This window comes from Equus caballus, chromosome 14 (genome assembly GCF_041296265.1).
Source record: "Equus caballus isolate H_3958 breed thoroughbred chromosome 14, TB-T2T, whole genome shotgun sequence".
NCBI lineage: Eukaryota > Metazoa > Chordata > Mammalia > Perissodactyla > Equidae > Equus > Equus caballus.
Genome location: NC_091697.1, coordinates 21,444,791 through 21,459,614, shown reverse-complemented (window position 1 = coordinate 21,459,614; position 14,824 = coordinate 21,444,791). Strand labels below are relative to the sequence as shown.

General features: G+C 40.6%; 1 protein-coding gene across 3 annotated transcripts in view; it reads left to right on the top strand.

The window, feature by feature from the left end:
* The window catches only part of SIMC1 (SUMO interacting motifs containing 1), a 92,045-nt gene that overhangs the window by 76,049 nt on the left and 1,172 nt on the right, over positions 1–14,824 (top strand). Inside the window, exons 8-10 of one of the 3 annotated variants that reach the window (XR_002799508.2) lie at positions 6,676–6,832; positions 6,974–7,058; positions 9,869–10,004. Coding sequence is in view for 2 of the 3 variants with exons in the window: in XM_023617191.2 (XP_023472959.2) it covers positions 6,676–6,832; positions 6,974–7,058; positions 14,590–14,660 (313 nt within the window). In the remaining variant the exon portion in view is untranslated. Of the gene's footprint in view, positions 1–6,675; positions 6,833–6,973; positions 7,059–9,868; positions 10,005–14,589; positions 14,661–14,824 lie in introns of all 3 variants that reach the window. The other 2 variants (XM_023617191.2, XM_023617189.2) reach the window with 2 other exon arrangements.

Sequence of the window (14,824 nt, the reverse complement as noted above, 5' to 3'; positions counted from 1 at the left end):
GCAACTCATGACGGTAGTTGGGATTTTCTTTTTTAGGCAGCTGACAATCCCTGCCTTTTAATTGGAGTTATTTATTCCATTCACATTTTATTTAATTACTGGTTGTGTATCTATCATCTTGTTATTTGTTTCTTATTTGTCCCTCTTATTTGTTCATTTTACATCCTTTCTGCCTTCTTTGGACTAATCAAGTATTTTCTATTATTCCATTTTATTGCTCCTATTGGTTTTTTAAGCTTCTTTTTTTCGATTAAAATTTTGGTTTGACTTAAGTATAGATCACATGCAGTTGTAAGGAATGATAGAGATCCCATGTACTTTTTACCCAATTCCCCCCAATGGTAACATGTTGCAAAACTATAGTGCAGTATCACAATGAAGATATCAAGATTGATACAAGCCAAGAGACAAAATATTTTCATGACCACAGGGGTTACTCATGTTGCCCTTTGATAGCTGTACCCACTTCCCTCCTGTCCCCAGCCCTTCTTAACCCCCAGCAACTACTAATCTGTTCTCCATTTTTACAATTTTGTCATTTCAAGAATGTTGTGTAAATGTAATGATACAATATGTAACCTTTGGGATTGGCGTTTTCCACTCAGCATAATTCTCTAGAGATTGATTCCAGTTGTTGTGTGTATCAATAGTTCCTTCCTTTTTATTGCTGAATAGTATTCCATGGTGTGGGTATACCATCAATTTTTTTAACCGTTTACCCATTGAACGATATCTGTGTTTTCAGTTTGGGGCTTTTATGAATAAAGCTTCCATAAATATTCATGTACAAATTTTCATGTGAGCATAATTCTTGATTTCTCTGGAATAAATGCCAAGGAGTACAGTTCTTATATCATATGTCAGTTACATGTTTAGTTTTTAAAAAGACTGCCAAACTTTCCCTGTGTGACTGTACCATTTTACACTCTCACCAGCAATATATGAGTGATCCAGTTTCTCTGCATCCTGGCCAGCATTTGGTATTGTCACTGTTTTTTATTTTAGCCATTCTGATAGATGTGTGGTGATGGAATCATCATGATTTCCATTTTCATTTCTCTAATGGCTAATGAAATTGAACATCCTTCATGTGCTTAATTGCCATCTGTATAACTTCACTTATATGTCTCTTTTTTCCTATTCTAAATGGATTGTTTTGTTTTGTACTGTTGAGTTTTGAGAATCTTTATATATTCTAGACACTAGTCCTTTGTCAGATCTGTGGTTTGCAATTATTTTCTCCCATTCTGTAGTTTGTCTTTTCATCCTCTTACAAGGTCTTTCACAGAGCAAAAGTTTTAAATGTTGATGAAATCCAGCTTATCAGTTTTTCCTTTGATGGATAATACTTTTGTGCCAAAGATTCCTCGAGATTATCTGTGTAGACCTGTGATGTCATGTCATCTGCAAATAAGGACAGTTTTAGCTCTTCCTTTCCAGTCTTTATGCCTTTTATTTCCTTTTCTTGCCTTACTGCAGTGGCTAGAACTTCCATTACTGTATTGAATAAACAATGGTGAAAGCAGACATCTTTGTTTTGTTCATGATCCTAGAGGAAAGCATTTGGTCCATTAATTAATTATTGATTAATTAAAATATCAGTTCACCATTAATTATGATGCTAGCTGTAGGTTTTTTTGTAGATGTTCATTAACAAGTTAAAGTTCCCTTCTACTCCTAGTTTTCTCAGTTTTTATCATGAGTGGGTAGTGAATTTTATCAAATGCTTTTTCAGCAAATGTGTTTTTATAAAGGTTGGTCTTACAATTACAATATGCCTCTTTAACTTACTACAGTCTGCCTTGAATTATCACTGTTATATATCACTTAGTATATAATGTAAGAATCTTACAACTGTATATTTCCGTTTACCCCACTCACATTCTTTGTGCTTTATTGTCATACGTTTTACTTTTACATATGTGTAAACTCCAGGATGAAATCATATTTTTGCTTTAAACATTTAGTTGTTTTTAAAATAAATTAAGAAATGAGCGGGGGAACTGTCTTTTATATTTACATACTGTGGTAAATTGTGATTTATAGTAAAAAATTTATATTTGATCTTCATCCCATTCCTGGCACAGAGTTCCTAAAACCCTTGGAATTTCCTAAGTGATGAGAGAGATAAAAAGTGTCTATTATTATATTAATAAGGTGACTGTTGGAATGCCTCTAGGTCACCTGAGAATGGGGGCTGGTTGCCAGGGGAACTAACCGTGTCCCCAGTCCCCCACTCCATCCCATCCCTGCCTGCAGGGAGGGGAGAGGGGCTGGAGATTGAGTTCAATCACCAATGGCCAGTGATTTAATCAGTCATGCCTCTCTAATGAAGCCTCCTTTCAAAAAGACCGGGTTAGGAGAGAGAGTTTCAAGTTACTGAACACGCGGAGATACCAGGAGAATGACGTGTGAGAGCATAGAAGCTCCTCGCCCCTTCCCACATACCTTGCCCTATGTATCTCTTCTGTCTAGCTGTTCCTCAGTTATATCCTTTTATAATAAACTGGTGATCTAGTAAGTAAACCGTTTCTCTTGAGTTCTGTGAGCCACTCTAGCAAATTAATCAAACCCAGTGAGGGCGTCCTGGGAGCTTCCAACTTACAACTGGTCATTCAGAAGCACAGATGACAAGATGAACTTTCAGTTGGCGTCTGAAGTGAGAGTAGGAAGACAGTCTTGTAGGACTGAGCCCTTAACCTGTGGGATCTAATGCTACCTCCAAGTAGATATTGTCAGAATTGAGTTAATGGAAAAAACATACATTGGGCCCATAGTTACCATTTCTGGTGTTCCTCTTTCCTTCTTGAAGATCCAACTTCCATCTGGTATCATTTCTCTTCCACTCAAAGATGTTGCTTATTTTACTATTTTTGTAGTGCAGGTCTACTTGGAATGAATTCTCTTAGTTCTTGTTTATCTGGAAATGTTTTCATGTCACCTTCATTTATTGGTGGTGTTTTTACTTGTTGTAAATTCTAAGTTGATAGGTATTTTTTCTTTGTTTATTTTAAAGATGTTCCATTTTCTTCTGGCTGCTGATGAGGAGTCCTTAGAATTTCTTACTGTTGTTCCCCTTTGTGTCCTGTGTCCTTTTTCTCTGCCTGCTTTATTTTTTATTTTTATCAGTTTGATTATGATACCTGCATATGGTTTCCTTTACGTTTATCCCACTTGGGGTTTACTGAGCTTCTTGAATCTGTGAGTTGACGTTTTTCATCAAATTTTGAAACATTTTAGCCATTATTTCTTTGTCCCAAATTCTCATCTTCAAGTACGTCTATGTTAGACTACGTGACACTGTTCCACAGATCACTGAGGTTCTGGTGTTTTCTATTGTTTTGCTTTGTTTATTTTGTTTTATCTTTTTGGGTGTTTTTCTCTATTTCAGTTTGAATAGTCTTCAAGATCCCTGGTCTTTTCTTTTGCAGTGCCCAATTTGCTGTTAAACCTATTCAGTGATTTTTTTTTTTTCATTTCAGATATTACATGTTTCAGATCTAGAGTTTCCTTTTGGTTCATTTTTGTAGTTTCCGTTTCTCTTTGCTGATAGTCTCCATCTCATTATATACTTATTATATACATCTTGGTTGGTTGGTTGGTTGGTTGGTTGGTTGGTTGGTTGTTTTTTAATCTTGAACATATTTATAATAGCTGCTCTGAAGTTCTTGTCTGCTAATTCCAGCATCCATATCACCTCTTAGCCTGTTTCTCTGAACATTTTGCTCCTGGTTATAGATCACATTTTTCTGCGTTTTTCCTTGTCTAGTAACTTTTTATTGTGTACTGGACATTGTAAATGCTGCATTGTTGAGAGTCTGAAATTTTCTGTCTTCCCTTAAAGAGTATTGGGTTTTATTCTGGCAAGCAGTTCATTTGCTGGCAGATTAGCTCTCTCCTGTTGAGGCTTGTTTCTGGAATCTGTAAGGGTGGTTCTAAAGCAGCCCTTATTAAAGGGCTAGAGTCTTGAGGCTTAGCCCTTCTGGGTTCTCAACTGAATGCTCCCGATGTTCAGTGAAATCTCTTCTCTAGCTCATTGAAATCCCCGTGTCTCAGCACTGGGAGAGCTCCAGAATCTCCTCTCAGTTCACAACTCCCCAGTAGCTGTTCTTTCTCAGGGTTTGTTTTTTTTTTTTTTTTTAAGATTTTATTTTTTCCTTTTTCTCCCCAAAGCCTCCCAGCACATAGTTGTATATTCTTCGTTGTGGGTCGTTCTAGTTGTGGCATGTGGGGCACTGCCTCAGCATGGTTTGATGAGCAGTGCCATGTCCACGCCCAGGATTTAAACCAACAAAACACTGGGCCGCCTGCAGTGGAGCGCACAAACTTAACCACTCGGCCACGGGGCCAGCCCCTCTTTCTCAGGCTTTTGGAGCTTTTGCCTGCACCCATGCCAAGGGGGTCCCTTACACACATTTGTTGAGCTCCCTCTTCTCTGATACAAATTCCAGCCACCTCAGCTGTCCTGAACACCAGTCTCTGTTTGCTCTGCCCAACAAGCCTACTGCTTTCTGTTTGGGACCCACACTTTCCTGTGCCTTAGTTAGAAAGTGCTCCCAGCAAGAAATCTGGGGTAAATGTGGGTTTCGCCACCTTTGTTTCTTTTTTCTCAAGAATAACAGTCCTTTGCAGTAGCTCATTCAATGCCTATAAATAGTTATTTCGTATATTTTGTCCAGTTTTATAACTGTTTATGATAGGAGGGTAAATCCAATGCCAACTACTCTGTTAAGGCTGAATCTGGATGTTGGCCTTCCTCTGTATCTTGATTTTAAAATTTAAATTTGTATTGCTATAGATAATTGTACTCCATTTCCTACTATGTTCAATACATTAAAATTTCCTCTTGTCCTTTGTATATCTGTTTGCCGTCTGTGAATTATAAAACCAGGACAAATGCAGGCCCTGAAATAAAAAATTGGAAGAGAAAATACAGTTTGAAATAAAAGGTTATTGAATAGGAAATCTGTCTTCTAAGAGTAGTAGGCCAAATGCACAGTAGAAATAGACTTGAAAAGAATTTGGGGAAGATCTCGCAAATGTAATAATTTAGAGTTATTTGCATTAAAGAAGAAGATTTCTCAGAGAAGATATAGAAAAAGATTTTTAAAATGTTAAAGAGATAAAATGGATTTTCACAAATATTGTAGACTTTTTTCAACTTCCAAATAGTAAAAAGCGAAAGAAAAAACATTCTGCTTTTTAAACTTCACTTTCACACAAATAATATACGTGCTTGGTGGAAAAGAAAGGGTAAAGGGAAAAAAAAATAAAAATGACTAGATCCTTTGTTATTTACCGTTTTTATAAATGGCAGTAGCATAAAGAACCCCGTATTTTCCCAAATGTTGCAGAACTGCAAAGGGGCAGGATGTTGTAGGAGAAAGACCTCTTGGATCTGGGGCCAGCTCTGTTGCTTGTTGACTAGGCAAGTCGTTCTGGTCCTCCTTGCTGCCATCTCTTTCTCTGCTCACAGGCTATCTGCTTCCCAAAACTGCTGTGACTAGCAGACCTGGCAAGGACTACCGAACAAACCTGCAGGCAGTCCAGAGATGCACCCTACGATTCTGAGATTCATGACAGTTTTTTTGCAAGCTGGCATTGCTTTTAGAACAATGAGTTTGATCCTCCTTCCTGAAGCAGAGTTCCAGTTTTGTAGCTCTCCTGCTCTAAGCTGCTGACTGGGCTCCAGCCCGCCCTTGCTGGTCAAGCCCTGACCTGGGTAGAGCCGCAGAGTTAAGGGCACGAGTCCCTCTGGGACTCTCAAGTCCTAGACTTGAAATTTAAGAAGCCGCAATGCCACAGCTGTGTATTTTTTTACTTCTTTGTTTTTCCTCCTGTTTTTCACTCCATTGAAATGCCTCCTGCCTTGAGCCTTCCTTCTAGGAAGGCTTCCCCTGTCACCAGTGCCACCACCTCCGTGAGAAGGCCACTTCCAGTCCCCTGATCAAACATACTCTCTCTCCTCTGTATCCACAGAGCAGCACAGGCACGTCGTGTGCAGGTACACTTTACCTGCCCTTTATTTACATTCCCGTGACATCCCTCTTAACCTTGGTCAACTATGAGCTTTTTGAAAGCAATACCCTCTTTTATTTGTCTTAATATTCTTTGCTATGCCAAACAGTATCTTGGCACATTATGGACATTCAGAAATATTTATTCTCAGTACTAATTCTCTTAGTTACAGTATGAAGTAATTTTTTTTTTAAGATTTTATTTTTCCTTTTTTCCCAAATCTCCCCAGTACATGGTTGTGTATTTTTAGTTGTGGGTCCTTCCAGTTGTGGCATGTGGGATGCCACCTCAGCATAGCCTGAGGAGTGGTGCCATGGCCGCACCCAGGATTCGAACTGGCAAAACCCTGGGCCGCCGAAGCAGAGCATGCAAACTTAACCACTCAGCCACGGGGCCGGCCCCTGAGATAATTCTTTTTAATGTATCCTAAACTTGTCTTTTTCAAATGGCAAAGACTTTTCCCTCCTAGCAGTTGTTAATTCAGGAACAAATCCATTCTGCACTGTCCACAAGCTTTGTGATTTTGTAGGCCTCCACTGTATTCCTTCTTAGCTGTCTGTATTTTAGAGCAAATGTTGGAGCATTCAGGGGGAATCGTGGTGTGTGTTCCTTGAAATAATAGATGTGATGGTTAACTCCCTCCTCTTCTCCATGCAGAGAGATGTTCTTTACTACCATGGAAAGCCACCTTCTGCGCTGCAAAGTGTTGGAAATCATATTCCTCCACAGCTGCGAGACCCCCACCCGCCTGCCCTTGTCTCTGGCCCAGGCCCTCTATTTTCTGAACAATTCTACATCACTGCTCAAGTGTCAGGTACGTTTTCCCTGCTTCAGTTATAGGCCTACAAAACCTTTCCCCTAATGCTTGAGCATTATGTAAAAGTGACTTGAAAACTTCACAAAACCTTTAACTGAAGAAGGCATTTATTACCATTTGCTTTTACTATCTCCACAGTCAGATAAAACCCAGTGGCAGACATGGGATGAGCTGGTTGAGCATCTGCAGTTTCTGTTATCTAGTTATCAACATGTTTTAAGAGGTAAGGAGCCTTTGTTCACAAATAAGATGGCATGGGAGGCTCACAATGGACATTATTATGAATTGAAGTTACCTAGGGGATTCTAATTTGTTAGCTTATGTAAAGCATTGTTCCGTGGTTGTAGCCATAAGGAACAAGGAATGATATAGCTGGAATCACTGCTATGAAACAGAAGAATTCACATGTTTCTGTTATGGTGCGTAATACAGTGGTCCTCACAGTTAATTATTAGTTGCGTGGGTAAGCAAAAGTCATCATAACATGAGAAGTATTCAGTAATGACCTGATTAGCCCCGCATCTTTTCCTGGCCCATCACTGCCACGTCTTTCTTGAGTCGAATGCTCACTGACTACAGACTTCGTAAACATCCATCAATATGATACAAATACAGAGCAAATCAGTGGTAAAGTGCAAGTGTACTGGGGCCAGTCTCATGGCTGAGTGGTTGAGTTCGCGCGCTCTGCTTTGGCAGCCCAGGGTTTCACAGGTTGGGATCCTGGGCGGGGCCCTGGCACCCCTCATCAGGCCATGCTGAGGCGGCGTCCCGCATGCCACAACTAGAATGACCTATAAGTAGAATAGACAACTAAGTACTGGGGGACTTTGGGGAGAAAGAGGAAGGGGGAAAAAAGAAGACTGGCAACAGATGTTAACTCATGTGCCAATCTTTAAAAAAAGATCTTGCAGAAGATGTGAGACGCCCTCAAGTCTGTGAAAGTGGCTCTCAAGTCACAGGCAAAGCCGGTGACCCAGGGGAGTCTGCGAGAGGCAGACTAACGCTCAGGAGGCAGATGTTGACAAGGGTAATGATGGAATAGCTGCTTCAGATGAGAAGGATTTTATTAGCCAAGGATTAATGAAGCCCTGGGGAAGACTGACAGAGTTATCAATTACAAAGGGAAAAATAGTAACTTAAGAGGGGAGGAAACTGGCATTCCTCTTGATGTGACGCTCTGAGAAGGACACCTCATCACTTTTTGGTTTTTGTTTTTTGCCAAAAATTCAAAACCTGAATCTAATCACAAGGAAACATCAGACAAACCCAGATTTAGGGACCTTTTACAAAATAACTGGGGGCTGGCCTGGTGGCGCAGCAGTTAAGTTCGCACGTTCCACTTCAGCGGCCCAGGGTTCGCTGGTTCAGATCCCAGGTGCGGACATGGCACTGCTTGGCATGCCATGTTTTGGTAGGCATCCCACATATAAAGTAGAGGAACATGGGCACGGATGTTAGCTCAGGGCCAGGCTTCCTCAGCAAAAAGAGGAGGATTGGCAGCAGATGTTAGCTCAGGGCTAATCTTCCTCAAAAAAAAAAATAACTGGCCTGTACTCTTCAAAAGTGCCAATGTCTTAAAAACAAAGACAGACTAAGGAACTGTTCCAGATTAAAAAGAAACTAAAGCACATAAATACTAAATGCAAAACATGGTCCTGGATTGGATTCTGAACCACGAAAAAAGAAGCTATGTAGTACGTTACTGGGACAATTAGTGAAATTTAAATAGTAATAGTATAGTATTAGTATTAAATTTCGTATTTTTGATAATTATCCTGGCTTCTGAAAGTAAATGTCTTGGGAAATCCATGCTTAAAGTATTGAGGGGTAGAGGGGCACAATGTTCGCAACTTATTCTCAAACAGTACGGGGGAAAGTATTTACATAAAATCTACCTGCCGTGATCGTGTAGCTCAGTAATGGCACTTGGGAAGGTAAGATAGCCTGTCCACCCTCTTGGGCTGGAACTGGGGGGACATTAAAAAAAAGCACTAGATTTAAGACGGAAGGTCCAAGTTTAAATCTCAGCTCCACCATTTACTCTGTGTTGGGCAGCAGACTTTATGTGTCTACACCTCAGTTTCTCCCTTCTCCACCCTCGGTCTCTCCCTAACGAGTGTGAGAAGAAATTAAGTGCTCACTCAATGTTGGTTGAATCTCAGTCTTCCTGTTTGCCTAGCCAGAAGTAGGCTGCAACAGTCTTCTCTATATTTCAGACTCTTGTAACCAAAACTTAAAAAGAGTACATTGTCATAGCTACGATATGTGGTTGTATAGTTTGCGCATTTTTCAACACCATCAAAAAAAAGATACATGTCCTTCTTAGAACAAAGCTGCAAAAGCACATTCCACATGTCCTTGGCCTCACTGAGGTTTATATAATTGTTTCTTTCAGAGATCTAGCAGAAAGTTTAATATTAAAGCAGCTTATTTTTTTTTAAGTTCATCTTTAACACTTTTTGATAATTTCTGTTTTGCTTCCCAGGACCCTTTGCCCTGGGTCATGGGCAGTAGTGACTTAAGATGGACATGGGAGCCACTCTTATTACAGAATATTTTTATGCTTCGAATAAGGGAGAGGGAGGCCTCAGACCACTGTACGTATATCAACCAAGAATAAATGGGGTGTGTCCCAGTGCTCCAGCTTCTTTGGAGACCAAGAGTTAAGAAGGAGAAAAAAATATTTAGAACCAGTAGTTAGAAAGCAGGGTTCTATGAGGAACACAGCTGAATGGTACCCTGAAATGGCCAGTGTCCTTCTCAGTAGGCATTTCACTGTGAGGACTCTTCAGTCATCTCTGCCCTCTTCAAGTGGGCTGAGGACGTTGTTGAGGGCATTTTGAGGTTAGCCTGAGTTGTCCAACTCCACAGGTGGGGGAAGAAGGGAAGAGGTTGGGGAGGCCAGGCTTGCCGTTTGCTTAAGGGGAACCTCTTAGCATGGAGCAAGAGAGGAAGGAAGACTAGGTAAGTTCACATGCACTGGCTTATGTAATCCAATAACCTTGTAAAGGTGAGTATCATCCCCTTTTACAGATGGGAAGACAAAGACTGAGAGAAAAGTAAATGCAGAGCCAGGATTCAAACTTAGGTCTGTCGCCAAAGTCTGTGTGCAATGAAAACACTCTGGAAGGAATTACTTTTCTATGAAATCATTGGGTGAGATTAGAAGGTGAGATTCTAAGGAATTTCCAACCCTTCATTTTCTAAACTCTCTATACATGGTTAAATTATGTTTATATAGACCCCTTGACCTTGGGGAGAAGTATATCCTGAATCCCTACATTTTGCAAATGTTTCCATAGAGGGCAGAGCAGCCCCACTGAGACGTGGATGCTGAGCTTACATTCTCTGGCTGAGAGAATCAACCTTCCACAACCCAGTTTCATAGCCATGCAACTCAAGTTTGAGCCTCAGAAAAATTACAAATTGTCATATGCCATGAGTTTTCCTGATGCTTGTGAATAGTTAGAACCTCTTATTTTGAAATTATGAATTCTAGGAATTTAAGCACATAATATTTAAATGAACAAAATGCATGCTTTTCCTGAATGAACCTCTGTTGGACAGCTTAGGTAAGCCAGCCTGTGGAAGTCAGGCAACAGTTCATTCTGAGGAGAGTCACACACACAGCCTTCCTGCAAGGAGCACTGTCCGCAGAGGGGCGAAAAGCAGACGCAGGCTGTCAGTTCAACTCATGTCTTCATCCAGTCAACAAATACTGACTGACTGCCTTCCCTGAGCCTGGCTCATTAGGAAAACTTCAGTGAAGAAAACCAACATGGCCCCTGCCCTCAGAGAGCTTACGGTCTAGTGAAGAGATCAACCCTAAACAAATAATCACACAAGTAACGTGGTTACAGTTAAAATAAATGCTGTGAAGGAAAGTACAGGTGCATAAAATAGGAGGACCTAATCCATTTTTGGAGGGAGCTGTGGAAAGGCCTCCCTGAACAGATGATACTTCAGCTAAAAAAATGAGGTGCTGGTGTTAGCCAGGCAAATAGGGAGGGCAAAGTATTCCAGAAAGAAGAAACAGCATGTCCAAGGGCCTTGAGGCAAGAAATTGCTTAGTGAGTCCAAGGAACAAAGAACAAACTAGTAGGACTGGGATGTAATGAGCAAGGGAGACGAGACCAGATGAGACCAGATAGCAGATAGGGTAGGGCATGAAGGGCCTTCTGGGCCATGTTAAGGAATTTCAACTTGATTCCAAGGGAAGGGAAGCCATCAAAGTGGTTTTAAGTAAGATCACTCTCCCTGATGTGTGGTGACTAGTTTGGCAGAGGACCAGAGAGATCGGGAGGGTTAATGGTGATGAGTGAGGCAGTGGATGGATCAGAGCACTTTGAAGATCAGTTTGCCAGGGCTTGGGTGACTGGGTCTGAAGGATGACTCCAGGGTTTTGCCATTACTGACATGGAAATAAATGGAGAAAAAGATCTGCAGTGAAGTTAAGAAGCTCACTCTGACTGTTAGATTGGAGATTCCTGTAGTGATGATGATGATGAAATAACAATAGCTAACCCTAGGATTGGTCCAGGCACTAATAATAATACTGTCAGCCAGATATCTTGAGCCAGGCATTGTGCTGAAACCCTCACATAAATTGCCTCACACAGTAACCGTGATAAGAACTCTCATCCCTACTGAAGCATAACATCCACGGCCTTGCCAACGGGACTGGAATGGCTGAAGTCCACAGGCCCAGATCCCTCCCCTTGGACAGTGCCTAGATGGGCACTGCTAACATTTGCTTCTCTGGATTCCCTGTGTTATTTTAATAAACTCCACATTCTTCTTGCTCCCACCCCATGTCCTCTCTATCCCTCTCTATTCAGCCAATTCTTTCCATTTTTTCAAAATCATTTTTATATTTTTCTGAGTAGCACATGCCTTGTTTAAGAAAACCTAATTCTAGTGAAGGCTTTTGTCCCCCTAAGACCATTCTCCACTAGTAGCAGAATGAAATAGAGCACATTTCTCTGCTTAAAACCCTCCAGATACTTCCCTTTGCTCTCAAATGCCAAAATCCGTGTTGTTCTGTGGCCTGGCCTACCTTCCAGAACTAGTACTGCTCTCCCTCTTACTACCAGATTTTACCTCTAGTTCTCAGAACAAGCTTTTTCCTGCCTTGGGACATTTGCACTTGCTGTTCTCTCTCCCCCAACTGCTTTTCCCCTGGACCTTCTCATCCTGCAGGCCTCAGCTAAGAGGCCCTCCCTGACTAGAGTGGGCTGCTTCCCTCATTCCCCTAGTCTTACTCTTTATCACGGCATCCAGTTGAGGTCTTTGATTGCACTCACCAAAACTGTAATTGTTTTTCTTGGCTTGGTTACTGTCAGACTTCCTGCAACTAGAATGTCAGTTGGTGAGGGCTGGGCCCAAGTCTCTGATCCCACTGTATCCGCAGAGTGTAGCCCCGTCAGATACACAGTAGGTGCTCACTGTAAATTTTCGTTGATTGAATGTTGAAAGGGACCTGCAATGACATCTCCAGGCAGCTTTGCTTCCTGTGTTTCTAGACTTTTTGGATACTCTGTAGTATGTTTATACTATTTTCAGATTACAGATAGGCCCATTGCTATAAATTTAGAAGAACGTTACCTGTAAAGATACCTGAAGGTTGAGGAAAAACATATTGAGCGTGTTATTTGAAAACGTAACCTAATGTACTGCTTACAGATGTTTATTCTGTTTCCCAACTATCTGGAAACCATGTAGCTCAATGCTTCTCATAACCCTGTTTTGAGGGTGCCACTGTCCCCACTTTCTAAATGAGGAGGTTGAGACAGTGATGCGGTAGCTGCTCTGGTGCATCTGGGGGCCCTCAGGTTCAGAGTTCTCCTCAGCCCGTTCGCCTCATACGTGACCTCGTGCTCCTTTGCCTCAATCCCACACACTTCCAGAACCCTGTTGGGGCTGATCTGGGGATTTGGGAGGAGAAACCTCCTCAACTTCTTTTTCTTTTCCCCATTATTTTTATTTTTGGACCTACAGAAAAGTTTAAAGACTAGTACAGTGAATACCCATATGCCCTTTACCTTGATTCACCAGCTGTTAACACTTGCCACATTTGGTTTAATTATTCATTGATCTATACTTTTCTTCTTTTTTTTGCTGAACCAGTTAAGAGTAAGTTGTGCCGTCATAATTCTCATGCTTAAATACTTCAGCCTAGGAATAAGTGTATTCTCCTACATATATTCATTATCACACTCAGCAAACTTATCCTTGATAGAATATTATCTAACATGTCCCAATAATATCCTTTATACATGGCTGGATTTGAGCCAGGATCCAGTCAAACATGATACATTGTACTTGCTTGTTATGCTTTTTGTTCTTCTTTAATCTAACACAGATCCCAGCCTTTACTTGTCTTTCATAATACAGACATTTTTGAAGAGTCCAAGCCAGTTATTTTGTAGAATGTCCCATAATTGGGGCTATTTTCTGATGATCAGATTTCATCTTAAATACTATTGACAAGAACACTGAGTAGATGAAGATGTACACCCCTTCCCAGTGCATGACATCAAGAGGCAGTCAAGTCAGTTTGGTCCCACTATGGGTAACGTTAAGTTTGATCATTTGGTTAATGCAGTGTCTATAAGATTTCTGTTGTTCTCTTTGATATTAGTAAGTACAGATCTTCCTCAACTTACAATGGACTACGTCCCAATAAGCCCATCATAAGCTGAAAATGCATTTAGTCCACATAACCTACCAAACATCATAGCTTAGCCTACCCTACCTTAAATGTGCTCAGAACACTTAGATTAGCCTGCAGTTGGGCAAAATCATCTAACACAAACCCTATTTTATTATAAAGTATTGAATATCTCATGTAATTTACTGAATAGTGTATTGAAAGTGAAACACAGAATGGTTCTCTGGGTACAGAATGGCTGTAAGTGTATCAGTTGTTTACCCTCGTGATCATGGGGCTGTCTGGGAGCTGCAGCTCGCTGCTGCTGCCCAGCATCAGGAGAGAAGATGGTACGGCTAGCCTAGGCAAAGATCAGAATTCAGAAGTCAAAGTATGGTTTCTATTGAATGCATGTCATTTTCACACCATCGTAACATGGAAAATCATAAATTGAACCATTGTTAAGTCAGGGAGCATCTGTAATCGAGGGTAAAACTGAGACTGTAAAGCTTTCAGCCTTTCACTCAGTGGTTTGAAGCATCCATTGACAGTTCTTACCTGAATCGATTATTATATGACTAAGTTGAAAAGTGCCTACTTTCTAGTTATGCATTCCTCCTACTTTTCTTAACTGGCCTTCTTCGGGAAAAAGGACCTTTCCCTTCTCCCTCCCCTCCTTTTTCTTTTGTTTTTCTTTTTTACTATGGACTCAGATCTTTTTAAAATTGTCTTATAATCCATTTTTGTCATTTTTTAATGATCACATTGTCCAAAATGTGGCCAAGAGGAGCCCCCTTCAAGCTGACTTCTTTGTCCTTTTGACATGTCCCCATCCGTTTTTAAGCATTCACTTACTTTCTTGTAAAAGGTGTTCTAGGTTCACCTTGTAATTTCCTTGCCAAGGTTCTAGGATTAGCCTTTTCTCAAAAAAAAATTGGGTTTTTTTAGTGAGGAATGGTATCTAGAAACCAAGATCTGGATGTTAAGTATACTGATTGCTACAGAGATGTCTGCTTCCAGGCCCATTCTGACAACAGAGCTAGTAAACTATATAATTTTTTTTAAATACAAGCTCATACAGATACCTCAATTTCCACTCCCACAGAATTCTTCCTCTCCTCCTGTTCCACAACTGAATCTTTTCGCAAAGTGAGAACTCTCGTTCTGAACATGAATGTATGTATTCATTTGATCTATCCTACAATACATACAAAATGTTTTTTTAAACCAAATTACTGAAATAAACCAATGGCACAGCAAACTTACTAAGTTCAGTATTTCTTTGCAATTCTTTTCCTACTTAGGATAAATCTCCTTGAAGATAGTCAAAATTCACATGA